Genomic DNA, 17649 nt, shown 5'->3' on the forward strand with positions numbered 1-17649 from the left:
TGAGTTTAAGTTCTGACCTCTTTATTTGGCAAACTGAAGAGGAACTCTCGATCAAAGCGTCCAGGTCTTCGTAATGCAGGATCTATAGAATCCAGTCTGTTGGTGGCTCCGATTACCACAATCTCTCCTCTGCTGTCTAAGCCATCCATAAGTGCTAAAAGTGTCGATACAATCGAGCTAACAGAAAAAAAGTAAACTTCATTCACTGGTTTAGTAAATTTTGTTACATTCCACATGACCTTCTCCAATAACCCCTCAAAAAAAAATATGCTTTTATTAAGGAGATGCTGGTTAATGAAACACACGTTTTTAAGACATAAAAACACAGATAAGGTTTTTATCACACACAGATCTTGTGCTGTTATCAAGCTTAGTGAATTGTTTTCAATTACTGTTTAAAAATCTCTCAAGTTTATGTTCTTTTCACAAAGATCAAGCAGCTTCTCTGTAGATACAAAAAAAAAAAATGTACTACCTGTGAATTTGGTCCTGTTTGCTGGATCGTACAGGAGCAAGTCCATCTATCTCATCAAAGAAAATAATTGAAGGTCGCATCTGGTAGGCCTAGCATGAAAAAAGCGGAATATCAACAGAAGTAAACTACTGAAGAAATCAGGAACTAAAGGAAATCAACAGAAGCTGCACTATTTTAAAAAGAAAATGCACGAATAACATGATGGTTGGAAAGTCACTGGAACTAGACTTTTCAGACTAGCATCAGGCATCTCTAACTAACCAACCTAATGGAGTAAGTGGCACAGCAGCCTGTGCCAACCCACTGAGACTTGGTGACAGGAAACAAATCAAAATAGTAATTTTTACAGCTATTTGGCAACCACCAAGAACAAACCTGGGCCTTCATTCAATTACAGGTTCTGAAGGCAAGCTTCTGTTACGAATTTAAAGGACCATGCTTTCAGCCTGCATCTCTCTCCCTCTGATCTAAAGCCACTAGCTCCTGCCTCTTGAAACAGCTTTTGTGGCTGTTCGGTTTGGGGTTTTTTTTGAGGGGTGTGTGAGGTTACTTTGCAAGGTTTTACCGTTTGTTTTACTAATCTTTCCCAATACTTCTCAAGATTTCAAGCCCCTAAACAACCCGCTGAAAAAGGAAACACCGACAATCCCATTTCAAGGGAAGAAACTGACAACACACACACACAAAGAGTTCCCCTTAAAAATATTGACAACAGAAAATCAGTTACAACTCAGATAGAACACATGGCACATTTCAACCTCACCTGATCAAATAATAAACGAAGCTGTCGTTCAGATTCCCCCACCCATTTACTCAGGCAGTCGGCACCTTTTCTCATGAAAAAGGCTATTCTCCTGTCTCCTTGGCTACATTCATTAGCCAGTGCACGAGCAACCAGCGTCTTTCCAGTCCCTGGTGGACCATGGAATAGACAGCCTCTGCAATTACAAAAAGAGTCACATGGGAAAAAAACTGTCATGGAAAAGCATCTATTACAACCCCCATCCCTAAACACACAACTCTTCTTTCCTAAACAAAACACAGTATAAGATAGCGGTTAACAGCTCAAGTGTGAGAAAAGTCAAAAGAGATGGAAGTTTTGTGTTTCCTACACAATTCAACAAGGAAGCAAATGAAATAGACAACGCAGATGTACAAAACAATGTAGTGTCCCAGAAGGGCACTTGCAAAACTGCTGACAAAGTAACAGGGGTGATTACAGGACAGCAGAGCCAATCAAGAACAAACTTCAGTACAGAATCTGAGACTGGGTTAACATATGAATCACCAGTTCATTTTTCACTGACATTCTCCATATTCATTCTTGTTTAAAAAAAAAAAAGCAAGAGTTGATATTAAAGCATTTAATTTTCCCTTAAAAAGCTTTAAGTTACTGGATTTTTGTCTCCCATTGCCAATGACAAACAAGGAGGAAGCCTAAAGCTGGGAGGGTATACTGCATTTCCAGATAAATATAGCTATCAACTACAAAAGCCAATGCACTGCTATTTCAAAAAGTATTTCCATGAATAAAGAAGCAAAACATGGAAAGATATTATTTTCATTCTTTGTAAAACTTTTAAATTTACTGAAAGCAAAGAATTTGATCTTTCAATATACCATGATTGAGTTTGCTGACCAGAATATATAAAGCTAACACTTAAATCTCTATTAATTTTGTTTCATAACACAGAACTAATTTAGTTGTGTGAGAAGTGGACAGATTTTTTTTTAGCCCAAGCACAACAACCACTACAAGGTTCCAGTTTCAAGTCCTATCAATTGTAAAATCGGTACTTAAGCACCCGGGGCAAAAAGATGAGAGGAAAAAAAAAAAAAAAAAAATCATCAGTGGCAGAGACAACTGGATTTCCAAGAAACAAATGACAGTTGACTTCCAGTACATAATTCCTTCCTGCTTATAAACTGATCAAGTTGAGCTGTACATAGAACCCCAACCCCACCTTTTAAAGGGCAGACACTTCTAAAGTATATTCTCACCACACAGTACATCTTTGAACCTACGTGTATGCTGGATTCTATCAGTTTTAAATTACTTTTTACTACTGCTAAAACCCCCCATCAACACTGCTGAAAATTCTGAAGCATGCAAACAGATTGATACCGTAGTTGAATATTCTCCTGAAAACACATGAATTAGAATTTTAACAATGTCTGTTACCTGGGAGGCTGAATTTTCAATCTCTCAAAGACTTCTGGATAAAGCAATGGAAAAACAACCATCTCTTTCAAAGCTGCAATGTGGTCAGCAAGACCACCCACACCATCAAATCGAACCTAAAGATAAATACAACAGAACACATTTTTGTATGTTAAAAAGCTGCAACCTTGATAAGATTCCATCAGAAATTCTGTGTCAGCATGAAGGAAATGTTCTGAGCAATTTTCAAACTGCTTAAGAGAAAACTGTAAACCAAGGCAGTTGTAGATGGCACGTTATTGAAAGCTTTCATAAACACTGGAAACATCTCACTGACACAATGAACTAAAAATACTTACCGAACAATCTATTTGCATTGGATCAACATCAGCCAGACTTGCTCCGATCTTCATTCGATCCTTGTGAATTCCCTTCAAGTCATCTGTCCGAAAGTTTAGTGGAAGACACCTGATTTGAATAAAGGAGAAAGAGAAAAATGCTTTCTAACTTCAGACACAGCTAGAAGACTTTTGCTTTTATAATGATGGCAAATGAAAGCACAAGACCTTATAAATGAGCATAAACTTCCTGAATAGTTAAATATTTGTTCAAGTTGTTGTATATGTGATATCCATGGGTAAAGAAAGGAAGATGGTTGCCCCAGATGTTATACTGAGTTAATGAACTACTCCCAGCACTTCAGAATATCCATGCCAATGAACACAGCGTATACATGAATGCACACTTAGAACAAGTTATTCCATATCTGGAGACCATGAACTGACCTTGATTTGTGTGATGGAAGAACCCCCCAAACCACACTGACATCTTTCAAAGATTTTTTTGCTTCTACATTCAATAAGTTACAGCCCAAGGGGATACTTATTTCATCGTGGATTAATGTTATTAATTAATAAGTAAGAATTAAGAATTAAGGAGCTGCCCACCACTGCTGCTCCTTCCTGAGGACTTTGGGACGTGTGTGCCAGAAGACACACACATCTGAAAGACATTGGGCTGAAAACTGACTCTTATTAAAATCATTTTTCTAGAAATTTGTTAAGTAGCAAAACTTCCATCATTTCCCCTGTTTATACCATTTTCTGTTATGGTGGTTTTCTTTATGACAAAACTACTGTAAAGCATAGGAGCAGCAGAATTTTATATTCAAACATGACATCGAAGTGCTCCTCCCTCCATTCCTGCCTAGAAATCAAATTACTTACTAAAAATCAACTCTAAAAATCCAGGTTTAGGGAGTCCAGTTACAGTTGTCAGTACCAGTAGATATGATTAAATATTGTCACAATTTAGAAAGTGTACAAGATAACGCATCATGGTTAGGTAGAAGCAAACTCCTCTCAAGCAGACTCCTCCCTCCCCTATTGTCCAATTTCATTAACCTTCTTAAATCTCTGTTACAGCTGTGCTGCTTCTTCCTACGTCTCTCAAAATGCTCTTCATCATCAGATGAAGACGATGAGGAAGAGGATGTGGAATCACTGTTGTGGGCTGCGTGTCTCCGTCTGCAAATGTTTAAACAAGCAAGTGACAAAATTAAAGTACACACCAAGTAATACCACAATTTAAGTGAATTCTACCTCAGAATTTACTTTGAGATCTACGACGTTTTCAGGTCATTGTACTCCTTGTGAATCTGATTTCAAAGCACATTTAAATGTTGGTGTCACAAGGAAAATCATGTATTTTTCTTAGGAAGGTAAACTGTTTAACTTTTTCACAAAGACATCTCAAACAAATTACTCCTTTTGTCCAGTCTCTGCCTCTCACACCCACACACAGAGTTTCACTCGGCATTATGCATCCATTCTGTGAAATGTAAACCTTTTAAACTTATTGACTAATTTGGCTTCAAAAACCCTTCCTTCCATAACTATCTGCTTTCAAGGATGCTAAACAACGTGCTAATACCTAGCAAGAGACAGCATTTTCCATGCCCTAACAACTGCTTAAAGGATCCAAAACCCATTTCTCATTACTACTGCAATTTGTAATTTATAATTTCATTTAACATTTTTCTCATTTAAGAATAGTTTCATACAGAAACATTAACTAATTCAAAGAGAAACAAGATTCAGTATTTGAGTGAATGAAAAAAAAAAAAAAAATCTATTGAAACTTCCATACAGGCTCTCACTCTAAATTATCTCCAGTTTAAGAAAATAATTTGTATCCTTCAAGATTGAATAGTCTAAGATTTTCAGAGGGAGATCCTGGCTTCAATTCCAGAGCAAAAGAATTTCAGTCAACACAATCTCAGCCCCAACCTTCAGAATCACCTTACAAGTGACCACAAATACTGCATGTAAAAAAGCTAATGGCTAATAAGAAGTATGGCCCCTCCAACATTTCCTTTTTTTTTATACCCTCAGACTATCACAGCAATAATCATACTAATAATTGCCACCAATCCAAACACCCTCGAAAGCATTATTCAGCATTGTGACTGACAGCCCTGTAAGAACTACCACTAACCACACACCAACCTGTCAGCTTGTTTGCAGCGAGAGCCTTGTGTCTGAGCACTTCTAAATGAGTAGCGCTGTCTGACAGGTGAAGACTGGCCCAAAAATTCCACCTTACGTTGTTTTGGCTCTGTTGAAAGTAAGGAATTTGGAATAATGTTACAAACAAGTTTAAGAGAAAGCAGGATAGTGAAGGAGGAAAAAGACGTGATGTCTTTCACCCATCTAAGTTCAGGGGAAGTTTCAAGTGATTTGAGTAGGAGGGAATGCTTTTGTTTTTTTTAAAAATCAGTGAACAGTAGAAGAAAACAAATGCACACCTGTTTTTTAAAAAGAGTAACTAAAGACTACAAAAGTGTGATTATCAAGTGTGTTTAATTGCTATTCTTTCAGGGATACACAGGTCATTTTTTTACTGAAAAACACCAGTACGCAGAGATGGCAAATGTAATGTGCACAGGATACATACATTCAAAAAAATTTACTTGAAGAACGCAGATAAGAAATTTAAGTTGAGTGTGTGTGTATATTTTCATTAAAAAAAAACCCTGCACTTATATGCAAGAATTAGCGCTTAAGAGAAACTGAGCATATAACCTACTTTGCAATGGAGCTTGATAGCGCTCAACAGTTTTCCTCTGTCGAAAGTCGTAACGCTTTCGAGTGCCTTCACCATCATCATCCTCTTTCTCTTCACTTTCTTCCGATGACACTAGTGTACATAAACATAACTGTTTAAGTACTGTCGCAAATGATATGAAATTCAAAATGCACTACACATGCCTATAGGTTTTACCATTACCTTCAGGTTAATGATACAATAGATCAGAAAACCCGTAACAAGTGAGACCAATTCATGGAAGATACATTCCAGAAATTATAAAACACAGAGAAGCATGCATGTAGGCATTGTTCTGACCTCACTGAAATTGCTGGGTGACTTCTCACCAGTCCTAGAACCAACAATTCTGTCATCTTGCTTAGTTAAGACATAGTTCCTCTGAAAACCACTATTTCAGAAAGTCATTTCTTGTTGTTTTGAGAAAGTGTTTCAAGGAAATGTTTTTAATACTCTATAGGGGTAAAACTACACATGGTAATCCAAGTCCTAGCTCTGCCACAGATTACATGAGCAATAATGGGCAAGTCACAGGTCTGAACTTCCCCAATCAGAAAATAACATCAAATGCATACAGTTTATGTTACTAGCTTCTGTAAAGTAACTTCAAGTTTTTTGTGTAAGATGGAAGCATACAAAAAACGGAGTGAAATTACCTAGCAAGTTCTTAATACCCTCTCACATTAATAGTGGACACCAGGTGAGGAATGGGCATGCTTGGTTCACCTACCAGCTCACTAAAATTTTCTTCATTATTCCATGGAAAGCACTACCCTTTTTATTTCTTCCCCCCCAAAGGTCACGTGGCTTTCTGAAGGTAAGTTACACAAGACACACAGACAGCACACTGAAAACTGAAAAATTATTTTGGCATCACTACCATCCCCAGTCTTTGGTACTCCACCACTCTTGTCAGAGGCAAGAATTTCTCTGCTTCTCTGCTCCTCTAGTCCTTCCCCTTGCTCCACTCAACTTCTTTACACCAACACTGACATGGTTTCCCCACTCCTTCCTGGCATGCTTTTCATTATGAAAGTGTATTACAGTTTCCTCCAAATTTAGAATACCAGAGTTTCCACTTTTGATCACCAACTAACTGCCCCATCTCTTATTTCCCACCCAACAGACTATTTATAATTACTTTCTACAAGTCTCTCCTGCCCAACACCTTGAGATCCACACACTTGATCCAAAACATATAGGTCCTCCCTCTAGACTGCCCATGCCTTGTATTAAAGATACTCCTATAAAGCCTTAGGAGTTGATCTTCTAACTACATCTCCAAATGATGACTCAGCTGTCCTTCTCCCTTACCGGTCAAATGCCCTTGGCATGTTTACTCATACTTCTTTTTCTTAATGCCTTACCCTACCTTGGTTTCTTTAGGTCAGCCTCTTGCTGGACTTCCGTGCGTCCAGGTGGCCTCTCACTGCTCTACAAGGTGGTCTGACCACTGCAGTTCGCACCTGGTAGCCACAGGCTGAATCAAACTAATAACAGGCCTAACAGACTGCACTCTGGCACGTTCACGATGAGGAACAAGATCAGCCCAGTGCTCATTAACACCTGGACATCTACCTTGAACCTTTTTGCACGTCTCCACTGCCAGGGATCAAGTCTTACACAGTCTGTGTAACACGTACAAGATGCTGCCCTCACTGGGTACTGCATAAATCTGCTGCCCTCATTGGGTACCGCATAAATTGTCTCTTCTTCATGGTCTGATAGACAGGTGATGGGGCACAGGGCATGGTCAGTCAAGACTATTGACCAGCAAACTATTTCCATGTGACCAGTCCTTTTTATCTTTTTGCCCCTCTCTCTTCCCATTTTTCTTCCTCCCAAAATCACCTGAAGACCTCCCTCGTCCCGTCTTTGGTTTCTGCCTGCCCTAAAACCCCCATACTAAGCCCTGTGCAAACTGCATTTCCCCTGCATCTCACAATACCTCCCACCCCTAGACAGTAAACTCTTAGTCCAAAAGATGATCTGAGAGCTGTCCCTGATGACTCCTCCGGATGGCTTTCACACCTGGGACACTGGGGCTGATGGGACGACCCTGGGAGGGGTCCAGGCAAGACAGTTGCTCCTCTTTGATTTGAGTCCTTGATTTGGGTCCCTGTCTGCCACTGTGCACCCCTGTGCTCCTCTGGACTTGTGCAGATAGGACTTGGATGGGCTGATGGCCTTGGTAGGGGCCTGGCAGAGTATTTTGGGCTCCTCCTCCTGCCACTGTCTCTCTGAGCTCTGTTGCGGGCCTGCAGAGGACGTCCATCAAAGTCTAACACTGGTCAGCTCAACTACTGCCACATCCTCTTCAGTCTTTAAGTACAGCCTTGCCCCATTCTGTTCCACCCAGAAAGCTCCTAACAAGGATCACTGGACTCGCGCAACTATCATTCTCCTTAAAACCTTAAAAGATTTTCCCCCTCACTTCAAACAAAGTTAATACGGCCTTTTACAATTTAACCTCGTGCTTCATGTTATTTCCCTCCGAGTACCAGGATGACGGGTCCTCATTAGCAGCCTGGACAGCAGCTTCCACTGACTACATGCTAAACACAAAAATGAACAACACTATCTTTTCCCCTGCTGGTCTTCACACCCAGAAGGAGCTTTCCATACACATCTGGCAGTCTACCCTACTTCCTGAAAATTCTTGCTGTGCTGCTCAAAACCATGAAAGCTGTCATGCTCCTGCTGTAGTGAGACCACCCCTTCTCATCCTGAGTAATACCATCCCATTTCTTTGTAATCCCACCTGTCCACAGCCATCTGTTGCCTTTGATCTTGTAAACATTTTCAAAAAGAACTGACTTTTGCTTTTTTTTTTTTCTTTGAATAGCTGTTCTGAGCTCACTACAGTTGTTGTGCTTTAATGATGGCTGGCTGAAACCAGGACCAACAGCTCAGCTCTGGAGTCCATGACTATGGCTTGCAATGTCAACAGGAATACAGGTATTTTTTTTAATAGATGAAAAATACCCATTAATTCAGTTTGTCTCAACTATTTGAGGTAAGGCTTTTGGCTAAAGCATAGTAAAGAAAACTTATAACTAACCTACAATGCCAACTTGATTTTCAGCTATTTCTTTGCAGGATCTTTGGATTCCTTTCTTTCCTCGTGAGTACATACTGAGGTTTTCCTAATTAAAACAAAACCCAAAGATCAGTCACAAATGTGCAGAAAACCTGACATGGGCATATTTGGTGCCTACACAGTAACATTATCAAGGCACTCCATGTACACAAAATATTACATTAAGGGACAGGAAGAGAGAAGAGCAACATCATTCTGGCACGCAGGATCAGTAACAAGAATTTGTGCTCTAAAATAGGGTTCAGTACATGTGATAGTTAAATACTTACCCAGACAAAAAACTGACTTTATCAATTAATCACAGGTTCATAGTTCAAAAGCATGGCAGTACACAGGACAAAGCAATTCTCAGCAAACAAAAAAGGATTCAAATGGGCATTTGAGAGATTATATACCATGTACTTACTGACAATCCTGGTTTTGTTAAAAAAAAAAATAGGGGGGGGGTAATGAAAGCAGACTATGAAGGTGTTTAAAAAAATGAAGTGTCTGTCTTCAAAAAGACAGCAGAACAACTTAATTTAATAGAGCAAAACTAAGAAGAAAGTTCCTCTAGGAACAGAGGACTACTTAAGCTCACAGGCAAGGCTGCACAAGAACAAACACAGATAAAGCAGACATCAATTAATTCAATTTTTAGTAAGATTTGAAGTGAAAACCCAAGCCCTCAAACAGCTGTTTTGTAAACAGTGTCCAAAAATCATAAAGCAATTCAGAAAGCTTAGTAGAAGACTTAGTTCAGCATAGAACTGCTATTTCATGTCTTCTGAAGAAGGTACTTCCTCCACCCTTGCAGCGTATCTCCAGCATGACCATTAACATTAAGATTTTAAATTATGATTAGAGAATAAAAACAAACGTTACTTTAGACTATGCTAGTCTTTGGAAGAAATTATCTCAGCTCACTTCAAATTATAACTAAATAATTTCCCTATGTGAAACACACCACTAACACAAAAACAGTAAAATACATTCATACATACCTCTGCACTGTGCAACACCCCAAGGCCTTCAATCATCCTCCGTCTACGCATCTTCTCCATGTCATCCATTTTTTGCAAGACTGCTTCTGCAGTACTAACATAAAAGAGTTGGCATGTAAGAGCAGCAAAGACAGGCCAGTACATAAAACCCAATGTAAAACAGTACCCACAATCAGTGACATTTTAATATAGTATGCACAAAGGAAGAGTCATTGACACTTGGTCAAGTTTTTAAGCACTACTTAAAAATTAGGTCAAATGTTTACTTTTTCATAGAAATATTTAAGAACAAGCCTTAGAGGATTTGCAAACATACACTGTTTTCAGGTTTATTTTCCCATCTTGCTGAACACAGTAAAAAAAATAATGTTTTAGCAAGAAAAAAAGAACTCTGAAGATCACAGTAAGGTAACAAGTTATGGCAGGTTTTAATAGCACTTAAGTTGCTCTGCATGATACCACTAAGACTTTTTTAGGCCATAGCCTTCCTCAGACAACAGGTTGCTTATTCTTCTCTTTAATTTTCATGTTGATTTTCCAGGACTATATACATATATTGGAAAACATATCTCACTGCTGTTACACTTCGCAAACCTTTCAGAAAATGATGTCAATTTGGGCTTTACAAAGAGAATTAAGCCATGGATAGACAGGCAGAAACACTAGGCCTACTTTGCTTTGGCAGTATCTAACTTTCCTCAGTATCTTACCTCAACCGAGCATTATAAAAATGTCTGTAAGCATGGAATAAAAGTTAATTAAAAATGAAGGTGCTTCTGATACTAAGGACATTGAATTGGAGGGCAAGTTACATCTACTGGAAGTCATGACACAAAGCCATCATTTTGGTTCACAACACAACACAGAAACCCAGCCAGCCCATGCATAAAAAAAGCTCCTCTAGTATGAAGATCTCTCCGCAACTGGCAATCCCCAAACTGACACACCAGTGGCCAGCTGGAACACTGTGTGTGCCCAAGTTCTTTACCTGTGAAGCACCTTCCCAATGCATCCTGCCACACACTCTCACCCCTGCAAGTCTTCAACAGCTACAAGCACCCAAGCACCCGTTTGCAAAAAAACTCAGGTTAAACAGCTTGGCTGTGAAGTACAAAGGCCCACACCTTAGATAAACCCATTAATTAACAATAATCACAGGACATACCGGCACAGGCACAGGCAGAGGAAGAGACCCTATCTGATCAACAGCAAAGGGGAGTCTCAGCCTAACCACGGAATGCACTGGGTTCTTGTTGCCAGGCGTAACATACCTCTTTATGATGTCACACGAAGGCGAAGGTCCCTAGCCAGTAGTATGCCGCAATACCAAGGCTTGCTAAAAAGGCACATTTTAATAGCTTTGCAAGTTAATGAAACAAAACCTACTTACTTTGTTATCAGTTTGTCAAACAAGACGGATTGATTTGTAGTGCTGTAATAACTTTGTTGAAGTCTGCAGCTTCGGCGGACCTCCAAATCCCCATTTTCTTCACGGACTTGTTCTGCAGCTTTTGCATCAGCTCTGGTCTTCAGCGTTCTAGTGACTAAAATGCATACAATATATAAAATATTCTGAGATAGAAAATATATTACTCCCTTTATTTCACCATTGTTACAGTAAAATGTAAAAAAATCTGCAGTGGATTGATTTTTTTTTTTTTAAGACTAATTAGAAGTTATTGTCATGACCACAGCATTCAACTAAAATTATGTTTAAACTACCGACTTAAAAGCATGACTGGTATAGCAACTTTTTAATAGACTGGAAAGTCAGTCTGATGAAAACACAACACACAACTTTTTTTCCATGCAGGAGGCAAGTTTATTCCCGTTACTTCTTACTGAAAAACAACAAATACCTCTCTCTAAGGTCTTCTTGCTCCATTCATGTAAAATTGTACCTAATAGGTCTTGTTAAAAATTGTTCCTGTGGCAAGTCTCTTCTTAGGATTCAAATTTTTAGTACACTGTTTAAGGATGCATCACTTTTTCTGCATCATAACACAAAAGCTCTCAAAGAAATGACTCAAGATAAACTCCCAAATACAAAAGAACTCAAAAGTTTGCTTGCTTTAAGAAAAGAACTGCATGGTATTTACCACACAGCATCCTTTACCACGGGTTCGTTACCTGCACTATCATTTAAAATTTAATTTATCATTAAAGAGAAGTCAGTGAGAAAGCAGCAGATACATCACCATGTTAGTATAAACACCGCTATGCTTTGATATTGCATATCAAATATGAGTATGATGCACATGATATGCATCATCAACTATAAAACTAAGTTTGAACTCAGTAAATAACAATTTACATTGCATAAGTACAACCTGAATTACTGCACACCAAGTGTATTTCAGGCCCCTTTCCACATTCAGCCAGTGGCTGGCAGGATGCTGATGGGAGTTAAGCAACTTTCCCAGAGGCCAGCAAGCAGCCTCACGGCACCAAGCCTCTGTGTGTACTCAGAACAGCAATTCATTTCCAAGGTAAATCGCTGAACTTCAGTGACCTTACCCACATCAGTGGGTTTGTACATCTCACAACCTAACTAGCTTTTTAACTCCCATATATTACAGCACTGCAATATCACCTCCCATTTGCAAGAACCACTTTCAATTAATTTGTGTCCTGCAGACTCCAGAAAATCCACACCATGAAGAAACCTGAGCTAAGGAACAGATTCTCTAGTGCGTAAGAGCAGACTGGAATTCATGCTGCATTTCCCCCAAGACAGAAAGGCCTTAATAGCATATCCTCCTATTTTCATCTACCTCTTTTCACAAGCACAGAGGAAGTTCACTATCTTTGAGATACCTGTTCTCGCAACTTCAACTGATTCTGGCTCATGAGTTCAGAAGTTTTTGGGGCCAGGTTAAATAGAGTGACCAAATGCAATCCTTCTCAGAAACCAGGCTACAAAGGAATCCTAAGGAATTACCACTACTTACTTTCTTTATAGTTGTCTTTTTTTTGGTCTGATTTCGGCTTTGCCAACTGCCTACATTAAAGACAGAGGAAAGGAGAAAATAATTACTGTATTAGAATTATTGTACAGAAGTATTCTATTGCATTTTATAGTTCCCCCTGAAGACTGGGGAACCTCGCCAAGTTTATAATCTGGTGCTCTATACCATGCAAAGAAAAGCCTGTGGACCACAAGGAGGATTCAGATCCCAAGCCTGCCATGTACCATATGCACACAGTTCTGTAAGGACAGACATTTCCTAACCTACTTACCTTCAGGTCTGAATAGGGCAAGTATCATCTCAGTAACTGAAGCTGAGATCTCAAAGCGGCTGGGAAAAGATACATGTTTTTTATACAAGCAGAAGACTTTTACCAAGTGTGATTCTCACTCGAAGATACTGACACCAACATTAACAGAATCATACCCCTCTGCAGATTTTTATCTGTAGATTTATCATGACATGACTCATTGCAAATGCTTTCCATTTTCCTTTTCATTCTATAGATTGAACTGAGAATGAATACCTAGAAATACAATACCTTGTAAAGTGACTTCGATTGACATTTTCACTTAGTATTTCCATGCTTTTGTCAAAGCTGGAGTCTGAACAGGGCGGCATGTTTTTTCTCATTGATCTTAAACAGTGTCCATTGAAACATTCAATTTTGCCAGAGGAAAATTCCTAGGTGAAGAAAGAAATAAGAATGTATTTGTCTGAACCATATATGTTGAGTTAAGAAGGAAATTCTGCCTCATTTAGGCAAGTTTATTCTGTAACTCTCCTGACTCAGTAAGTTAACGGCATGTAAGCCTTGAACTACTTCTGCACCAAGAAGTAGCTCTCGAGGAAAAAAAAAAACAACAGCTTTCAAAGCTAAAGATCCCCTCTGCCACACTTTTCTCGTGGACAACTTGAGCTTAATATCCTCTGAAAAAATTACTGCAGCAAAGTCTTTCATATAAACTCAAGTGTTTCATGAAAACAAACCACCAAAAAACCCACTTTTTTTTTTAATTTCAAAATTGGTTCAGAGGAGCAATCAAGCTTGACCTTGCACATCCTGGGATTAAGATCTAGTTAGGGGAGTTTTTCTCCTATCTTGGTTCCATTTGTAACTGCATTCAGAGGGACATTCAAAGACTTCATTCGGGAGGATGGCATTTATCTACAGGAAACCAAAGGGAACGGAAAATATAATTTTTTTTTACAGCTGTTCATCTCGTTCACATTGGCATTTCTGCAAGGTAGATGAGTACTACTCACTTCTACTAAGCAAGGAAAGCTGTGATGACCATGAGAGGGAGTTTGTTCCATTTACAACCCAAAGTTTTAATTAAGAGTATGCCAAACTAAATCACACTGAAAAGGGCAGAAAACAGACCAGATTATTCTACTTGTTCACATGAACTTTACAAAGAGGCTTCTTCCGATGGCTACTTCCATTAGTAGCTGATGGAGACGATGACAGAAGTGTGATGACACTTCTGCAGTGGTCACTACAAGAGGGTAATGATGCACATGCAAAGCCCTTGCAGGGTATCCTGGTTTCAGCCAGGATAGAGTTAACTTTCTTCTTAGTAGCTGGTGCAGTGATGCTGCTGTGTTTTGGATTTGGTGTGAGAACAACATTGATAACACACTGATGTTTTCAGTTGTTGCCAGGTAATGTTTATACCAAGTCAAGGACTTTTCAGTTTCTCGGGCCCTGCCAGGGAGAGGGCTGTAGGGGCACGGGAAATAGGGAAGGGACACAGCCAGGACAGCAGACCCGAACTAGCCAAAGGGATATTCCATACCATATGACATTGTGCTCAGTATAGAAACTAGGCGGGGGTGGCCTTGGCCAGGGCTGCCAGTTGCTGCTTATGGACTAGCTGGCCATTAGTCATCAAGTGGTGAGCAGCTGTACTGTGCATCACTTGTTTTCTTTTCTCCCTTCTCTTCGGATTTCATTCCTCTCCCCTTCTCCCTCCTTTTCATTATAATTGTTATAATATTATTGTTTTTATTTTACTTCAATTACTAAATCGCTCTTATCTCATCCCTCAAGTTTTACGTTCCTTGCCGATTCTCTTTCCCATCCCTCAGGGGCATGGGGGATTGAGCAATCAGCTGCATGGTACTTAGTTACTGGCTGGGGTTAAACCACAACAATGTAAGACGACCCTTAACGAGGGGCAGCCTCCTCTGTCAGTTACCTTTAACATTTTTCCTCTCAAAGGCTTAAGAAATTGTAACAGAAAGCCTTTGAACTTACTTTAATTTGACACAGCCCTACCTTTATTTGAAGAAGGCAGGTTTTTGTGCATGCTCACACACAGGAGCGTGCACAAAAAGACTATACTTCCAGCATTTATCCTCGAGACAACTAGAAAAAAACCACACCTTAGGGCAGGAAATAACAATGTTCTCTCACCTGCAAAGGTACTTGTATTATTCCTACAGCTGGCAAGACCACGGCTTATATACCATTCTGTAAAATCTACAGGCATGCCTGGGAACTACCTATAATGTCATCTTATGTGGTTAAAGGCTAATCTGCATAAAACAAAAGCATCAGGGAAGCACCGTTGGGTAGAGGCACCCCAGTAACAGCACTGGGGAGCAGCCCAGCCCCACTCCCTGCGAGGTCATCTATCAACCCAAAGCCTGGCTCAGGGTAAGGGACCCCTGGGGCCTGGAGGGTCACCTAACAGACCCAGCAATGGCCTCTGCCAAGAAGGAGTCATTATGGGATGCCGATTACTAGAGTCTGTCCTCGCTTCTTATTTAATGGCATTTCTGGCTGGGTGCCATGGCACAGAGGTCCAAGTGCCAGCAGTGGGAGAAAGGGCCACGCTCCCCGTGGCTCACGCCATCACTCACAGACATGAAGCCAGCATAACTGGCAAGTCACTCAAGTTTTAGGAACCAGGTACTGGAAAGGCCACAAGTCCAGGACAGACATGGGAGGGGGTGGGGGTGTCAGAGCCAAGTGCTAGGCTAGGGGCAGCTACTTGGAGAAGCCATACGTCTGGGCCAGTGACCCTCCTGCATCTGTGCATGAGGTAACCAGGAGGCCAGGTCACTGGTTTGACTGAGTGCCCAAGGACAGTTACAGAGGGATATACATAGTACATGTTAAAAACAAACAACAAAAACCACAAACAAAAAACCCCACCCAAAAAGCCTGTAAACAAGCACCACCCCAATAATTTCTTACTTCAGCAGACTTGAAACTAATGAAGAAATATACATTGATGCACACAACTGAAAATCCTGAAAAAGTGTTTTGCTGGAAGGAAACAGGCGTCCACTACAAGCATCACCCCAAGGCAGGGCTCCCCTGAAGAGCAGCCCACTTCTGAGCAGAATCTGCTCTGCCTGTATGAAAATGCAGGACACCCTGCAGAGAAAAGCGTGACTTGGAAAGGGCAGAGAAGAATTTAGTTTGAAGGCTGCATTAAAAAGAATGTACTCAAAGCAAACTGGTTCAGTTATTAAAGTATTAAAGTATCTGAGATGGAGATAGTACAACCTGTCCTGTAAGTCATCCTGTATAATCGTGGCAGTTGTCTCTTTTCTACTAGAGTAAAATTATAAAAAGCTTAATTAAAATGTTCACCCGTTAAAACACTTTAACCTAAAACTAAGGTAACCCCCGCAACCTACATAAAGCACAAATTAGTCCTGATTGCTAAACAGAGCTTTGTTTTTAAAGCACCCGAAGCAGCACCCATATCCATCTGACCGCAGAGTATTCCAGAGGCCCCTCAGCCCGGCCGGGATGCCCCCCCAGCACACACCCATTTCGTGTCAAACGCGGGTTTTGATGCACTTTTGCCATCAGAATAGCCAGCGCTCTCCCTCCAAGCGTCACCCCAACAAAGCAGGCTCGAAGATCTTTTTGCGATAACTTTGGAAGGCACCGAAGGCAATCGAAACGCAGGGGGAAGGGCCCAGGCAGACAGCACACCCGGCCGCACGGCGCTGCCCAACGTTTCCGCCCAGGGACTGCGCACCCCGGCCCGGGGCTAGGGGGGCCCAGAGAGGCTGCGGAGGGCGACTGCGAGCGCGGCTGTAGGCGTTCACCCCACATACTCTCCTCCTCAACTCCTCTTCTCCCCCCCTCACATGACACCGAACTCCGGTGCTTTTGCGCGGGGACTGGGCTCTCCCAGCCCCCCCCCGCAACGGCTCCCGCTGGCACGGCCGCTCCCCCGCCGCGCCGCCTCCCCGCGCCCCCACCCCAGTGCCGGCCCCGCCGGACCGAGACCCATCTCCCCGCGGAGCCGCGGCTCCCACCTCCGCCCGGTACTCACAGCCTTGTCGGTTGTCGTGGGCCCCCTGGATCCCTCGGCCCTGGCGGCGGCCGAGGCGGCCCCGGAGCGCGTCCAGATGCGGCGGCTGCCGAGCGACGAGGACTCCAAGGAGATGAACTCGGAGCTGGACTCCATAAGGCTGGAGAAGGTGGCACGAAGGCGGCGGCTACCGCTGTCCGACGGCCCGGGCGAGCGAGCGGCACTGCTGCGCAGCACCACCATGACGAAGGGACGGCGAGACGGTTACTGAAGCTACCTGCGCACCGCGTTCCCGCCGCTGGATCCCTCCGCCTCACCGCCCCGCTGCCCGCCCCGCTCTCCCCGCAGGCTCCTCTCCCTGGCGCAGCTAGTCCCGGCCGGCGTGGCGGAAGGACACGGTCTGCACTGCGTCCTTTCGATATTTTTGGCGCGGAAAAAGTGAAGCGGGTTGTTTTACCGGCGGGGGATTGGCTCGGCCGCGCGCGCTGCGCCCGCCGTCTTCCCGCCGACAGGGGGCGGGGCTGGCCGGGGCCGCCACTTAAAGGGGCCGCTCTCCCGCGCGGTAGCGGTGCG

At 41.9% G+C, this 17649-nt stretch overlaps 1 protein-coding gene across 4 annotated transcripts in view; it reads right to left on the reverse strand.

The window, feature by feature from the left end:
• Positions 1-17328, reverse strand: part of ATAD2 (ATPase family AAA domain containing 2) — a 34743-nt gene extending 17415 nt beyond the window's left edge. For 3 of the 4 annotated variants that reach the window (XR_005826744.1, XM_040585949.1, XM_040585948.1), the window contains exons 1-14: positions 17098-17328; positions 13335-13477; positions 12776-12825; positions 11215-11368; positions 9825-9918; positions 8803-8887; positions 5724-5834; positions 5144-5252; positions 4040-4162; positions 2996-3104; positions 2658-2773; positions 1239-1413; positions 476-564; positions 18-177 (exon numbers count right to left, since the gene is read on the reverse strand). Coding sequence is in view for 3 of the 4 variants with exons in the window: in XM_040585949.1 (XP_040441883.1) it covers positions 18-177; positions 476-564; positions 1239-1413; positions 2658-2773; positions 2996-3104; positions 4040-4162; positions 5144-5252; positions 5724-5834; positions 8803-8887; positions 9825-9918; positions 11215-11368; positions 12776-12825; positions 13335-13477; positions 17098-17319 (1740 nt within the window). In the remaining variant the exon portion in view is untranslated. Of the gene's footprint in view, positions 1-17; positions 178-475; positions 565-1238; positions 1414-2657; positions 2774-2995; positions 3105-4039; positions 4163-5143; positions 5253-5723; positions 5835-8802; positions 8888-9824; positions 9919-11214; positions 11369-12775; positions 12826-13334; positions 13478-17097 lie in introns of those variants that run through there. The other variant, XM_040585950.1, reaches the window with a different exon arrangement.
• Positions 17329-17649: the final 321 nt, after the last annotated feature.

Source organism: Falco naumanni, chromosome 3 (genome assembly GCF_017639655.2).
Source record: "Falco naumanni isolate bFalNau1 chromosome 3, bFalNau1.pat, whole genome shotgun sequence".
Taxonomy (NCBI): domain Eukaryota; kingdom Metazoa; phylum Chordata; class Aves; order Falconiformes; family Falconidae; genus Falco; species Falco naumanni.